The sequence below is a fragment of the Rhea pennata genome, chromosome 28 (genome assembly GCF_028389875.1).
Source record: "Rhea pennata isolate bPtePen1 chromosome 28, bPtePen1.pri, whole genome shotgun sequence".
NCBI classification, from domain to species: Eukaryota; Metazoa; Chordata; class Aves; order Rheiformes; family Rheidae; genus Rhea; species Rhea pennata.
The window spans coordinates 256,326-269,639 of record NC_084690.1 but is presented as its reverse complement, the minus strand read 5'-3'; the positions used below and the strand labels follow the sequence as shown (position 1 = coordinate 269,639).

The window sequence follows — 13,314 nt, the reverse complement described above, 5'->3', positions numbered from 1 at the left end:
GTCACCAGCAGGGAGATGGTCACAGCCTTCCCGCCTGGGGGTTTGGAGTGCCTGAAGCCAGCAGGACCCAGCTGCTCCAGGCACCTCGGAGAAGAAGGAGCCTGAGCTGAAGATGGTGAACGCTGTGCTCCGATACCTGAGCCTCGCTTCCCTTTCGGATCTGCTGCAGGCAGGAGGAGCATGTGCCTCCACCTGCAAACACCATCTTTGCCTAAAAGCGCTGCTGCTGCACGGACAGGGCTGGGAGGGATAACTGGGACCTTCAAGGCCGCAGTTAAAGTGTGTTTTGTGCTTTAATGCCAGGTGTTTTTACTGCTTAATGGCAGCAAAGTTGGACCAGCGCAGCAGTGGTGACGCGCCCTGGGCTAGGGCAGCGCCGGAGCGAAGTACCGCCGACCCGTGGAGAGGGCTGCGACTAGAGCGGAGGGTGCTCTGGGCTGAGCAGGGAGCCAGGAAGAGCGAGGTGCAGGCTAACTCCTTCCTGGGTTAGTGAGGGGGCAGATTTGTTCTGAATCGGCTCTGTGATGGAGCTTGGTGCGGTGCTGAGGGCTTGGGAGGGGGTGGGTGATGGTGCCACCCCACCGGGATGCCCAGGGAGCATGGGGTCCTCACTAAGGGCGCAGGGCTGTCCGTCCCCCCCACCCAAAGGAGAAACGGCACAGGCAGCAGGATGCCGGCTTCTCCCCCTGCCTCGTGCCCCCCGAAGGAGTAGGGCAGCCACATGCAAAACAGGCCGTGTTTATTTGGGGGTGGGGTGGGGGGAAGGACATCAGGCGTTTCTCTCGGCCGGGGGGACGTAGTCCAGCCCCAGGAGCTGGAAGATCTCCTCCTCCGAGGTGGCCGGCAGGAACATCTCCTGGGGAGGCAGGAGAGCGGTGCCAGGGCGGCCCGGGCGCCCCCGCCCTCCCGTCCGGCAGCCCGGAGGGGGTGCCAGCGCCCGACCCTCACCCGCTGCGGGTCGTAGAGGCCGTGGTTGCTGAGCGCCAGCCCGCACTGGCGTCCGGCGAAACGGCGCAGCTCGCGCTCGAAGTGCTGCGGGGAGGAGAGTGGCCGTGAGGACAGGGCGCCGCGGCTGCCCGCCTGCCCGCAGGCGCTGCCTTGCTTGTGCGCCCACCCGCGAGCCCGTCCAGCCGAGCAGGGCGAAGGCGAATTGGCCGCGCGGCACCACCACCAGGTCCACGCGCACCGCCCGCCCGGTGCCGGGGCCTCCCGCGCCGGGCAGTGCCAGGCACATGATGGCAAAGCAGTGCTCGAAGCGGTCCATGGTGCTGCTGCTTGGCTCCAGCCCGAAGGTGTTGGGCTGGCTCTGCTGGTAAAGGAGGAGCCCCTAAAAAGCAAGAGTGGCATCAGCCATGCCCTCAAGGGCACCCAGGCGTCCGGGGCTTCGTTTGGTGCCGCTGCTCACCTGCTGCTCCAGCCGGGTGACGAGGGGCCCCAGCAGCGCCCGCTCTTTGCCCTCCTCGGGGTGGCTCAGGAGCAGATCCACGTCGTGCCCCGTTGGCTTCCCCCTGCGGGCACCCAGGGGGCGGGTGGGTGCTGGGCACGGCCGTGCCAACCTGGCGCCCACCCACCGCCACCCGTTCCCCCGCGGCACCCGGTTACCGCCGGAAGCCGCCGACTAGCGTCATGGTGGTGCCAGGCAGGATGCGCCAGGCCTCGGCCCGCACCAGCTCCCCGATGGCCTCCGCTTCGGCCAGCGTCACCGGTGTGGCCAGGTCCTCCCAGTACCGCAGCCCTGCATAGGGCACAGGGCAGCGTGGGCGCTTGTGGTGGGGGGCGCTGGGCACCCCGGGGTGCCCCCATGCCGCCACAGCCTCACCTGCCTGCTGCTGCCGGCTGAGCCGGGGGCCAGCAGCTCGCAGGTCTGCCAGCGTCCGCAGCCCTTCCCGGTACCAGCACGTGGCCGTCTGCGTACCCACGCCGAAGATACCCGTGAAGAGCTGGGGGACGAGGCGGCACGGGTGCTGCCGAGGGGTGCCCAGCGCCTGCCCGCTCCCCGTGACGCCCTCCGATGACACGTGCCCGCTACCTGCATGGTGCGGTACCACTCCGACCGGCGCACGGCCTCCACCTCCGCCGAGCTCCCATCCTCCAGCACCTCCTGCCAGCACGGGCTGTCAGCTGGCGCCGCGGGGCGATGCCCATGGGATCCTGGCTCCCTCTAACCATGCCCGGTGCCCCCCACCGGTACCTGGATGACCTTCCGGCAGTGCTCCCCAATGCCGGGCAGCGCCGCCAGCTCCCGGATGCTGCCGAGGCGCTGGGGCAGAGCCTTGAGCACGGAGGCGGCCCGGGTGAAGGCCAGGCTGCGTCTCTCATCACCGCCGAACGCCGCGTCCTGTGCCAGCGTCTCCAGGGCATCCTGCGTGGGATCCCCCGTCACCACCCTGCGGTGCCCCAGGATACGGGGGACGGAAGGGACCCAGGCGTCCGGCAGGCGAAACGCACCGTCAGCACGCCGTTGGGGTGGACGAGCGGGGTCCGCCGTTGGCACCCGTAGGCCGGCACCGCAGGGCTGGGCGTCTCGCTCGATGTCACCTGGCGTGGGGGGGGGACAGCAGAGGGGACGTGTTATGGCCCTGCTGGGCACCCACAACCCAGGCACCAACCGTCTAGATGTGTCTCCCCCCAGCCATGGTCATGCCCTTCCTTCCCCGGCCTGGGACCCCGCTCACCGGGAGCCGGTGCCGCGGCTCGACGTCGAGCGGCCGCCCGGCGTCCAGGCTCTCCAGGAGCCAGCTGAGGTCGAGCAGGGCCGTGCTGGTACCGGGCTCGGTTTGGGCACTGGGCACGCTGCCCGTCGCGCTGCCCCGCCGCCGGGCGAGCCAAGCCAGCGCCTCTTCAGCCGAGCACTGCTCCGCCACCACGTGCGTCACCGCCGCGCTACCGGCACCGGGGCCGCCATCAGCGCCGCTAGCCCGGCGGCAGCTCCGGGTCCCCGGAGCCGTGTCCTCCCCCCGCCCCGCTGCTACCTGCCCGCGCTGTGAAGGCAGAAGCCGGCGGCCCGCGCCCGCTCGGCCAGCAGCGCCCACCGGCGGGCCCCGAGCCCCCGCTCCACCAGGCAGAGCACCACGCCAGGGAAGCGGCCTGGCCCCGCCGCCGCCTCCGGGAGCACCGGGCCCGCTGCCGCCCGCCGGCGCCGCTTCACCGGCACCAGCGCCATGGTCGCGCGGGGCCCCGTGGGGAGGGAAACGAGTCCCCGCCCGAAATGCAAATGAGGCCCCACCCCTTGCGCGAACGTGCCTCCTTCGGCGCCAATCCCCGCCCGCCGAGCTGCGGGGCCCCGCCCCTCACCCCACACTGGCGGCGGGAGGGGCGGGGCGTGCTGGCGCGGGCTCCGCCCCTCGCCGCACGTGGTCGGCGCGATCCAGACGCTCGGCCCGGGGGCAGCAGCGGATCGGGGCAGCGGGCAGCACCGAGGGGCGCCGGCGGGGCCGCGCTGGGGCCCAGCCCCGCTCCGGTGCTGCGCCAGACCTGCCCGGTGACCGAGACATAGAGCTCGGTGCTCACGGCTCCGCGGGGCTGGGGGGCATCCCCGTGTCCCGGGCCCTTTCGGCCCCATGGCAATCCCCCGCCTGGGGGGGGCCGGAGCTGCGAGGCTGGGGCCGTGTGGGGAGGTCACTGGTTTTGGGATGGAGAGGACATGGGGTGGGTGCTGTCCGTGGAGCTGGGAGCCCTGGGGTGGGTGCTGTCCGTGGAGCTGGGAGCTACGGGGTGGATGCTGATCATTGGGTGGAGGTGAATGAGATGGGTGCTAGCCAGTGGGTGCCGGCTGTGGGGCTGGTACTGTGGGGTGTGTGCTTAATGTGGGCCTGGGGTCGTTGCGTGGGTGCTGGCTGTGGACCTTGGAGCCAAGAGGTGGTTGCTGGCTGTGGAGCTGCAGACCATGGGATGGGTGCCACTTGTATTGTGGCACCACTTGTGGGTGCTGGCTGTGGATCTGGCAGCTATAGGGTGGGTGCTGGCCATGGGGCTGAGGACCACAGGGTGAGTGCTGGTTGTGGGGCTGGGACTATGCAGTTGGTGCCAGCTCTGGGGCTGAGATGCCAGCTCCCTGGGCTGGGAACCATAGGGTAGGTGCTGGCCATGGGACTGGGGACATAGGGTGGGTGCTGGTTGTGGGGCTGGGACCATGCGGTGGGTGCTGGCCATGAGGTTGGAGACATAGGGTGGGTGCTAATTGTGGAATTTGGACCATGCAATGGGTGCTGACCATGGGGTTGGGGACATAGGGTGGGTGCTGATGGTGGGGCTGGTGGGACCATGCGGTGGATGCTAGCCATGGTGCTGGGGGCAACAATGGGTGGGGGCACCTGCTTGCTCTAGATCCCCCTCTGCCACCCCAGCAGCCCCATGGCCTGCCTGTGCCTGCCCCACATAGCCCTGGGCATGTGGGTCCTGGATGCCATTCTACTCAGCCATGTGGGTCCGGGGTGGGGGGGAGGGTCAGGCCTGAGTGCTCTCTGTCTGGGGTGTAGGGGTCCTGAGTGCCTATGGGTCCTGGGTGCCCCATAAGGCCTGAGTACATGGGTCTCTAGTGCCTCTTGGTCCTGGATGTGTGGGTCTTGGGTGTTGTTGCCCACAGCCGTATGGGTCTGGGTGCCCATCTGTCCTGGGTGTATGGGTCCTGGGTGTTGGTCCCCCAAGCAGTGGCTCCTGGGTGCCTGTGGGACCTGGGCTTGGTGGGCCTGGGTGTCCCATCAGTCCTGGGTGCCTGGGTTCTGGGTGCCTGCCTGCCTGCCTTGGGTGCTGGTCCCCTAGGCATGTGGGTCTCCACTGCCTCTCAGCCCTGAGTGCCCATGGGACCCAGCTCTGTGGGTTCTAGGTGCTGTTGCCCCCAGGCACAGGGGTCCTGTGTGCCCAAGGAACCTGGGCCTGTGGGTCCTGGCTACCCATGGGACTTGGTTCTGTGGGTGCTGGGTGCTGCTGTTCCCAGGCACAGGGGCCCTGGGTGCCCATGAGACCTGGGTCCGTGGTCCTGAGTGCAGTTGTCCCCAGGTGCAGAGGTCCTGTGTGCCTGTAGGACCTTAGTGTGGGGGTCCTGGGTTCCCATGGGACCTGGATCTGTGGGTCCTGCGTGCTGTTGTCCCCAGGTGCAGAGGCCATGTTTGCTGTAGGATCTGAGCCTGTGGGTCCTGACTGCCCATTGGACCTGGTTCTGTGGGCCCTGGGTGCCCATAGGACCGGTGTCAGTGGGTCCTGAGCACTGCTGTTCTCAGGCCCAGGGGTCCTGCGTGCTCATGGGACCTGGGTCTATGGTCCTGGGTGCTGTTGTCCCCAGGTGCAGGGGTCCTGTGTGCCTGTAGGACCTTGGTGTGTGCGCCCTGGGTTCCCACGGGACCTGGGTCTGTGGGTGCTGGATGCTGTTGCCCTCAGGCATGTGGGTGCTGGGTGCCTGTGGGACCTGAATCTGTGGGTCTTGGGTGCTGTTGCCCCCCCAGCATGGAGGTCCTGGGTGTCCCAGGTACCCTGGGTGCTGGTAAGGCTAAGCTGGGCCCAAGCAGCCCTTTTGGGCACCGGGGGAGGGTGCCATTCCCCAGCCCTCCCCTCGTCTCCTGGCCTCTCGCTATGGGGAAACCGAGGCAGCAGGCCACCAGCCGCCGCCACAATGCCCGCCTGTCCAGCGCCTGCACCCGCTGTGACGCCTCCCGGCTCGCCAGACCGGGAAAATCCACCGGCGCTGGCAAGGCTAAACTGCGCAGCTGGAGACGTGCTCATGCGGACGGCGGAGGCGGTTCCCTGCGCTGGTGCCACCTGGGGCGCTGCGCCATCCTGGGGCCCTCCTGTCTGCGGCGCCATCCTGCCGGGCTTTGGCTTCCCCCAACCCCCCCTCCCCTCCCTGGGTGGACGAGCCCTACGCGGCGTGCGAGAAAGATGCCCCGAGGGCGGAAAGTTTGTGCAGAAATTGCCCCCCTCCTTCCCCCCAACCCCGTCCCCCCAGGGCGCGGGCAATGCTGACCACTGGGGTGCGGGCGATGCCAACCGTGGAAGCTGCGGCCCTGGGAGCCTGCGGCAGGGTGGCCGCCCAGGGAAAAAGGCTACAGCTGCTCCTCTGTGGAAGCCCTGGGGTGTGGGGCAGGTGATGGTAGTGGCCAAGGCTGCCCCAACCCTCTGGGGAGGAGGAGGAGGAGAAGGAGGGGAGCTGGGAAGGCTCCAGCACTGGCAAGACCAGAGGCCGGTTGCATCAGGCAGGTCCAGGGCAGGTGCCAAAGCACTGGTGAACCCGCTCCTCTGACCTGCCTCCCTCTCCCCTTCTGGCGGGGAGCATCCTCCCGCCGCAGCGTCCCCGCTGCAGCCTTGGGCGCGTCCCCTCGGCCGGGCCAGAGCTCGGAGTCCTGCGGTGGCGGGGGGGTCGCCGTCAGGACATGAGCGCCTGGGGGGACCTGGAGCCCCCGTCCTAATGCGATTTCGATGCTCGTGGCGGGCTGTCACCATGGAAGGTGACACGCTCTGCCTGGCACCAAGCGGAATAATCCTCTTAGCAGCGGTGCCGGCGCTGCCTGCGCGTCCTCGGGGGCAGCTGATGTCACCCCGCGTGGCGCTTGGCAGCAGGGCCCATGCTCCCAGCCCCCCCGGCGCCAGCTGCAGGAGGTGCCGGCCTGCTTCCTTCAGAGGATGCAGCCCACTTTTTGTGCCTATAGCCCGCTTTTCCCATCTTTTTCCCACAGCCAAGACGCCTTCGCCCTCTGCTCCCCTTGGCTGAGGTGTGGCGGCCATTTGCAAGATGGCAGCAGGGAGCCGTTGGCATGAGGCAGGAGGCATGGGGCAGGGTGGATGGGGCTGCAGGGCAGTGGGTAGGGGTGGCAGGCAAGGCTAGGCCGTGGTGGCGGGGCCGGGCCGACCCAGGGGAGCGTGTGGCGGCGGGTGGCGGTGCTGGCGGACCACACAAAGGAGGCGCCGAACAGCCCCAAAGATGGCGGCGGCCGCGGTGCGGGCCGTCCTCGCCGCCCGCGGGAGTCACACTGCGCTTGCGCCGCGCGCGCCCGCCTTCCCCTCCGGGCGTGCGGCGCAGGTCCCGCGCGGCGCATGCGCACCCCGCCAGGCGCCTCGCGCCGCCGGCCGGCGGGGGCGGCTCCATGAGGCCGCGCTCGGGGGGGGGGAAATGCAGGTGGCTCCGGGCCCTACTCGCTCAGCCGCGCTCGGAAGGGAAGGGCTTTATCTCCTTAACGGTAGCTCATCTCTATCATAGACTCGGTTTCTCGCAGTGGAAGCGGGTGGTGCGGTCGGGAGGTGTGTAGGTCACTTGACGTTACATAATGCTCCCCCCGCGCCTGTGGCGAATGGTTTCACCTTCCCGTCCCCAGGGCTCGCTCGGCGCGCACCATTGGCGGAAATCGGCGGGGGGGCGGGGCCAGAGAGGGTATAAATAGAGGCGCGGCGGCGGGCGCCGCGCTCAGTCTGTCGCGGCCGTTCTTGTGCTCTGCTGCTGCTCGCCCGCCTTGCCGCCGCCTCCCGCTCCGCCAGCATCGCCGCCGCCATGAACGGGCAGCTCAATGGGTTCCACGAGGCTTTCATCGAGGAAGGCAGCTTCCTCTTCACCTCCGAGTCCGTGGGCGAGGGGCACCCAGGTGCGGGCCGAGGGGGGCCGGCCAGGGCGGGCGAGCGCGCAGGCGCGGCCCAATGGCGCGCGCCCCGGTCGCCTCAGGGCGGGCGGGGGAGGGGGGGGGAAGAAGGAGGAACAGGAGGGAGGGGGCGCGCGCGCGCCCGTGCCGGGGCGGGGGGAGGGCGGGGGAGGGGAATGACGCCACGGGGCGCGCGCGCACTGCGGGGCGGCGCGCGCCGCATTGCGGCCCCTGGCGCGCACGTGCTTCCCGCGTGGGGCGGGCGACGGCGCGCAGACGCGCGCGGGGTGTGTGTGTGTCGGGGGGGGGGGGTCCATGCCGGTGCGGCAGGTGACGTAATGGCGAGGTGCGGCCGGGGGCAGCGGTGAGTCAGCTGCCGCCGCGGTGACTAAGCAGCTTCCGGGCTGCAGCGAGTCCCAGGGCCCCGAGTCCTGCTCCAGGCGCCCTGCCAGGACTTCCTGGGAGGGGTCCCCGGCTCCTCCTGCTGCAGCCAGCGCCCTCATGTGCCGTGGTAAGAGCATCCCGGATGCCCTGGCATGGCCCCAGCTTCTCCATACCCCTCTGGGGGCCCCATCTACAGCCTGACTGCCAGGGCGGTGGTTTGCAGCGGCTAGACCACCCCCTCACCAGCCCCTGGTGGGGGTCCCCATGTCCTCTGTACCTCCGTGGGGCTGGTTCTGCAGCCTGGCTGCCAGGACAGAGGTGAGCGGTGGTTCCAACCCCATACCAGCCTCAGGAGTGTCCCCACCATGTCCCCTGTGGAGCCAAATCTGTGACCTGGCTGTCATGGCAGAGGTATGCAGTGGTTAGAGCCCTCTGCCAGCTGCCTTCCTACCTTGGGGGTTTCCTCAGTACCCTACAAGGTCAGATCTGTAACCTCGTTGTCATGGCAGAGGCATGCAGCGGTTAGAGCCCTCTGCCAGCCCCAGGGGTATCCCCAGGTCCCTCATACCCCATTTGGAGCCAGAGCCACAGCCTGGCTGCCAGGCAGAGGCATGCAGCAGTTAGAGCCCGCCAACCCTAGGGGTGTTCCCTGGTCTTCTGCACCCCTTGAGCCCTCGGTGTTCCCCTCTGGAGCCCAACCCAGTGCTTGGCTGCAGGGGCAGTAATGTGCAGTGGTTAAAGCACCCTGCCAGCCCCCTTGCCCATCCTAGGAGTGTCCCCAGATCTGCAACCCCCAGGAGGCGCCTCCCCCACTCCAGCTCTGCTTGATATCTGGCAAATGGGGAGCAGCATCAGGGATGCCATAGGTGCTTTGGGCCGTCCTTTCTGTAGGGTCAGGTCCCTTGGGCAGCCTGGGCGTCCTTTCAATTCAGTAACAGCATCATGTGCTCTCGCTCGCTCTCTTTGTGCTCTCCATTTTTGGGCACATGATTGGAAAACTGCACAGCCAGCTGCTTTCCTCTGCCCCCAGGGCAGCTGGCAGCCTCTGCCGCCTGCTAGGGCGCTCTCTGTGTGCTGGCCAGCAATTCGGCCGAGCGAGCCATTTCAGATGTGGTTTCCTGTCACCCTGCGGCGAAGGTAGCGCTGGCTCTGCCCAGGCAGCTGCTGGCACAGCTAGGCCAGCGTGTCTGCTGATGGCGTAACCAGAGACTATCCCAGATACTGCCTCGAGCGATGCAAAAACAGTCTTGTGTTACCTTGTCAGGTTGTTCCCTAGCTGGAAGGGCACTGTGCACCTGACCAGGGTTTTGAAATCAGGTGCTGTCTCCAGGGGAAAAGGAGCTGTTTAGCAACCCAGATCTGAGGAGACTTCTGTGCTCCCTGCCACGGAACGGGGCTATTACCTCATAGGTTTAAGGTCTGTTTTAGTGCCCTTTAACCCTAAGAAGCAGTAAGAGGAGCCTCCTGTCTGCTTTTTTCTTTTTAATTGCCACAATTGTCTGAAATGCAATCCTGGTTTGTCACCCTCTTCTAAATCCAGCCTGAAAGGTCGTTTGTCAAGGACATCTGCAGTCAAAGGGAAGTTGCTTATTCATTGCAGAACCTGAGCAGCTTCTCTGAAGCCCTTAGAACAGGAGGAGTTTCTCACTACCCCAGAATAAAACATCCTCAGTGTTTAAGTGACTGGATGCGGCACGCTCGGCACTGGCTGGGCAGCCAGCTGAAATCCATTCTGCAGTCAGGGCTGCAGCCTGCAGTGTACAGTAGGGCCCAGCAAATTCCAGCTCCGGGGCTCCCCCAGGGGTAGGTGTTGACATTGAACACCCCTCTAGAAGCAGCAACCAGGGCTTAAGCTTGTGCTGGAAGGGCTGAGCTGCTCTTGGAGGCTGGTATGCTCCAGATTTGGAAAGCTGGTGACTTGGCGCACAGCCCTGCACCCTGTTTGGGAAGGAGATGCCGGGTTCCCATTCGGAAAATGGAAGCACCATGGCAGTGGAATAGGTGGCTGAACTTAAGCCCTGGCTCAAATGTAATTTGAGCTCAAGAGTTTAACTAGCAAATGCCTGAAATTCCACGCTAATAACCTGGAGCAGGGGACAAGGAAAGGGCTGTGTCTGCAGGAAGCTGCTGGCTTAATAAGAGGCTTGTGCTGGCCTGGGGCAGCGCTACAGTTGCTGCTCATGTTTCCAGATTAGTGTGAAAGCTCCCTGCGTTGTCTGCAATTTGCTGTGCTCAGCGGAGAGGGAAAGCGGCTCAGGAAAGAAGGGTCAGGCAGTAGAGACAAGCTCCCTCTCTTTTTCCAGATAAGATCTGCGACCAGATCAGTGATGCTGTCCTGGACGCCCACCTCAAGCAAGACCCTGATGCTAAAGTTGCCTGCGGTGAGTTGAGCCCCATCTGGGGAAGAAGGTGGGAGGCAGCAGGCGCTCCAGCAACTGCTGGGTGGGCGATGCCGGAGGTGACCTTTTCTTTTTCCCTTTTAGAAACTGTTGCAAAGACGGGGATGATCCTTCTGGCGGGGGAGATCACTTCCCGAGCTGCTGTTGACTACCAGAAGGTCGTTCGAGACACCATTAAGCACATTGGTTACGACGATTCTTCCAAAGGTATGTGCCGCTGCTCGCTCGCGGCCGCGTTGAGGGTGGGTGGCTGCGGGGCCAAGGAGCTAAAAGCTCGCTCTGCCCTAGGCTTTGACTACAAGACTTGCAACGTGTTGGTGGCCCTGGAGCAGCAATCCCCAGACATCGCCCAGGGTGTCCACCTGGATCGTAGTGAGGAGGATATCGGGGCTGGAGACCAGGTGAGCGTTCCCGGCTGTACATACCTCGAGCAGCCTTCTCCTCTGAGTGAGGGAGGTTCCCCTGAGTTGAGGGTTTGACCTCTCTCCTGCAGGGCTTGATGTTTGGCTACGCCACGGACGAGACGGAGGAGTGCATGCCCCTCACCATTGTCCTGGCGCACAAGCTGAACGCCAAGCTGGCCGAGCTGCGGCGCAATGGCACCCTGCCCTGGCTTCGGCCTGACTCGAAGACGCAGGTGAGGGCCTTGGGCCTCGGAGCTGCTGGTGCTGCTGCCCTTGCTCCCGGGTGGGAGTGTGTCCCCGCCCTGACGATGTCTCCTTTCAGGTGACGGTGCAGTACATGCAGGACCGTGGGGCTGTGATCCCCATCCGTGTGCACACGATCGTCATCTCGGTGCAGCACGACGAGGAGGTGTGCCTGGACGAGATGAGGGACGCGCTGAAGGAGAAGGTGATCAAGGCCGTCGTGCCGGCCAAGTACCTGGATGATGACACCATTTACCACCTGCAGCCCAGCGGCCGCTTTGTCATCGGTGGCCCCCAGGTAAGGCCACTTTCTTGGGGGACTTTGCGGTGATGCCAGCTCGCTCTGGAGCCTGGGGGTGAGCGAACCCAGCTCTGAAGGCGGCGGCCTGTGTGACGGCGGCCCGTGTGACGGCGCTCCCTGTTGCAGGGTGACGCCGGCCTCACGGGCCGGAAGATCATCGTGGACACATATGGGGGCTGGGGTGCCCACGGAGGAGGCGCCTTTTCCGGGAAGGACTACACCAAGGTGGACCGTTCTGCTGCTTACGCTGCACGCTGGGTGGCCAAGTCCCTCATCAGAGCCGGGCTCTGCCGGAGGGTACTCGTGCAGGTAGGTGCCGCACAGTGCTTCAGGGAGGGGGGCGACCGTGGTCACTGCCGGCTCGATTCCCATCGCCTCCTCCCCCCGTTCAGGTTTCCTATGCCATCGGGGTGTCGCACCCCTTGTCCATCTCCATCTTCCACTACGGCACGTCCCAGAAGAGCGAGCGGGAACTGCTGGAGATAGTGAAGAAGAACTTCGACCTCCGCCCCGGGGTCATCGTCAGGTAAAAGCGGGGAGGCGCACCGCTGGGGAACCGCTGGGGAGGGTGGCAGGAGCGGTGCACGGCGCCTGGCGCCATGGCAGTGACGGGCACAGACGTGGGTCCCCCCTGACTCCTCGCCCTGCCGGTAGTAGCGAGGAGCGGCTCCCTACGTGGAGCTCGCCGCTGCTGTGAGGGCAGAGGGCGCCTGTAGCCCCGCGGCAGAGCCCAGAGCCGAGCTGCCCGCCCGGAGTAGCTGCCCGCCGTGGGCACGACCTCGTGCTGCTGTTCGCTGCCTCTTTCACCACCCATGCTGGAAACATCAGATTTAAAGGGAGAAGCAGCCTTTGGGCTAGGACAAGAGCTGCTTAAGCTGGAAGATAAGTGCTTTCGGGCGGACCGGGTGCTGCTGAGGGGGTAAGTATCCGCTGGCAGCTGAGAAACCACGCGCTTGTAGCTTCTCCGGCTGTGTCGCCGCAGCAGCCCGGGAAGCTACAACCGCCCCGGGGAAAAGGGAGCAGGACAGGGAGGCGGCCCCCGGCCGGAGCCAGCAGCGAGGCGGTGTCGCCTGCCGGGACGAATGCCCCGGCCCCCACAGGCAGGGAGGTTTGTGCGTGACGTGGGCCTCGGACGTTCTTACTAAGTTGAGGACTTGTATATTCCAGGGATCTGGATCTGAAGAAGCCCATTTATCAGAGGACTGCAGCCTATGGCCACTTTGGTAGGGACAGTTTCCCCTGGGAAGTTCCCAAAAAGCTAAAATACTGAAAGTGTTAGGCTTTTTTCCCCACTCCTGTTGGCGTAGGCTACAGAGAAGCTTTCAGGCTCTGGGGGAAAGAGCTCCTCTTCCCGAAGCTCTCCTGTCCTCCTTTCCAGCTCTTACTCACCTCTGTCTGTTGCCATCATTTCAGTTGTGTGGGGACCACACGTGGCCTCGTGCCTCTCCCCGCGGCGGCCCCCCCCTCCTCGGGGCAGCGGTGCGCTCGCACCCGGTGCCCCCTGCCTCGCCCCGAAAGGTGCCCTCCTTCTGCCCGCGCGGGCTCCAGCCTCTTCCCCGCGCATGGTGCTGCCATCGTCCTGGTGACACGCGCGCGCGCGCCTGACGTTTGTGGTTCCCTCCGGCATCTGTCCGCCTTTTTAATCTCGTTGACGTCTGAGCTCTGAGACGGCAAAGCACTCCCAGCCCCGGCTGACCCCCCACCCCCTCCTACGACTGCCGCTTTCCTACGGGAACGCTTTCCTCGTCCCGTAGCCCCCCCGCACCAGCCGGCCCCTTGGCTCGCTGCGCGCCTCTTCCCGCTCGGACCTCGGTGGTGCTCTTTTTGTTCCCAACTCCCAGCTCTCGAGCGGCGCCGGATTTTAACCTCTCCGCTTCCAGCTCTTTCTCTCTTTCTCTTCTTTTTCTCGGAGGACGTACGTAATAAGGGGGGGGGGGTTGTTGAAACCCAACCCACCCCCCTCCATCCCACCTGTAGCTCAGCACTAGCCCAACGGCGCCCGGCTTGCCGAGCTCCGGCAT

At 65.9% G+C, this 13,314-nt stretch overlaps 2 protein-coding genes across 2 annotated transcripts; one reads left to right on the top strand and one right to left on the bottom strand.

The window, feature by feature from the left end:
• Window positions 1-738: 738 nt before the first annotated feature.
• On the bottom strand, window positions 739-3,163 carry POLM (DNA polymerase mu). The gene is made up of 11 exons (XM_062596644.1): window positions 2,973-3,163; window positions 2,676-2,883; window positions 2,449-2,538; window positions 2,192-2,362; window positions 2,030-2,101; window positions 1,820-1,940; window positions 1,603-1,735; window positions 1,406-1,508; window positions 1,115-1,327; window positions 949-1,032; window positions 739-856 (listed from the first exon to the last, which is right to left on the bottom strand). Exons 1-11 carry the CDS (start codon window positions 3,161-3,163, stop codon window positions 770-772), a joined length of 1,473 nt encoding a protein of 490 aa, XP_062452628.1. The 3' UTR covers window positions 739-769.
• Window positions 3,164-7,404: 4,241 nt separating this feature from the next.
• Window positions 7,405-13,254, top strand: MAT2A (methionine adenosyltransferase 2A). The gene is made up of 9 exons (XM_062596903.1): window positions 7,405-7,568; window positions 10,250-10,327; window positions 10,430-10,552; window positions 10,634-10,746; window positions 10,839-10,982; window positions 11,072-11,290; window positions 11,420-11,602; window positions 11,686-11,819; window positions 12,461-13,254. Exons 1-9 carry the CDS (start codon window positions 7,478-7,480, stop codon window positions 12,561-12,563), a joined length of 1,188 nt encoding a protein of 395 aa, XP_062452887.1. The 5' UTR covers window positions 7,405-7,477; the 3' UTR covers window positions 12,564-13,254.
• Window positions 13,255-13,314: the final 60 nt, after the last annotated feature.

Bases quoted from the DNA above. Each gene is read 5' to 3' on its own strand.
- POLM (XM_062596644.1), bottom strand. From the start codon at position 3,163: ATGGCGCTGGTGCCGGTGAAGCGGCGCCGGCGGGCGGCAGCGGGCCCG. The intron at 2,539-2,675 runs GTGAGCGGGGTC...CCCCCACGCCAG, and splicing joins AGCCGCGGCACCGGCTCCCG to GTGACATCGAGCGAGACGCC. The intron at 1,328-1,405 runs GTGAGCAGCGGC...CTTGCTTTTTAG, and splicing joins TCACCCGGCTGGAGCAGCAG to GGGCTCCTCCTTTACCAGCA.
- MAT2A (XM_062596903.1), top strand. From the start codon at position 7,478: ATGAACGGGCAGCTCAATGGGTTCCACGAGGCTTTCATCGAGGAAGGC. The intron at 10,328-10,429 runs GTGAGTTGAGCC...TTTCCCTTTTAG, and splicing joins TGATGCTAAAGTTGCCTGCG to AAACTGTTGCAAAGACGGGG. The intron at 10,553-10,633 runs GTATGTGCCGCT...GCTCTGCCCTAG, and splicing joins TTACGACGATTCTTCCAAAG to GCTTTGACTACAAGACTTGC.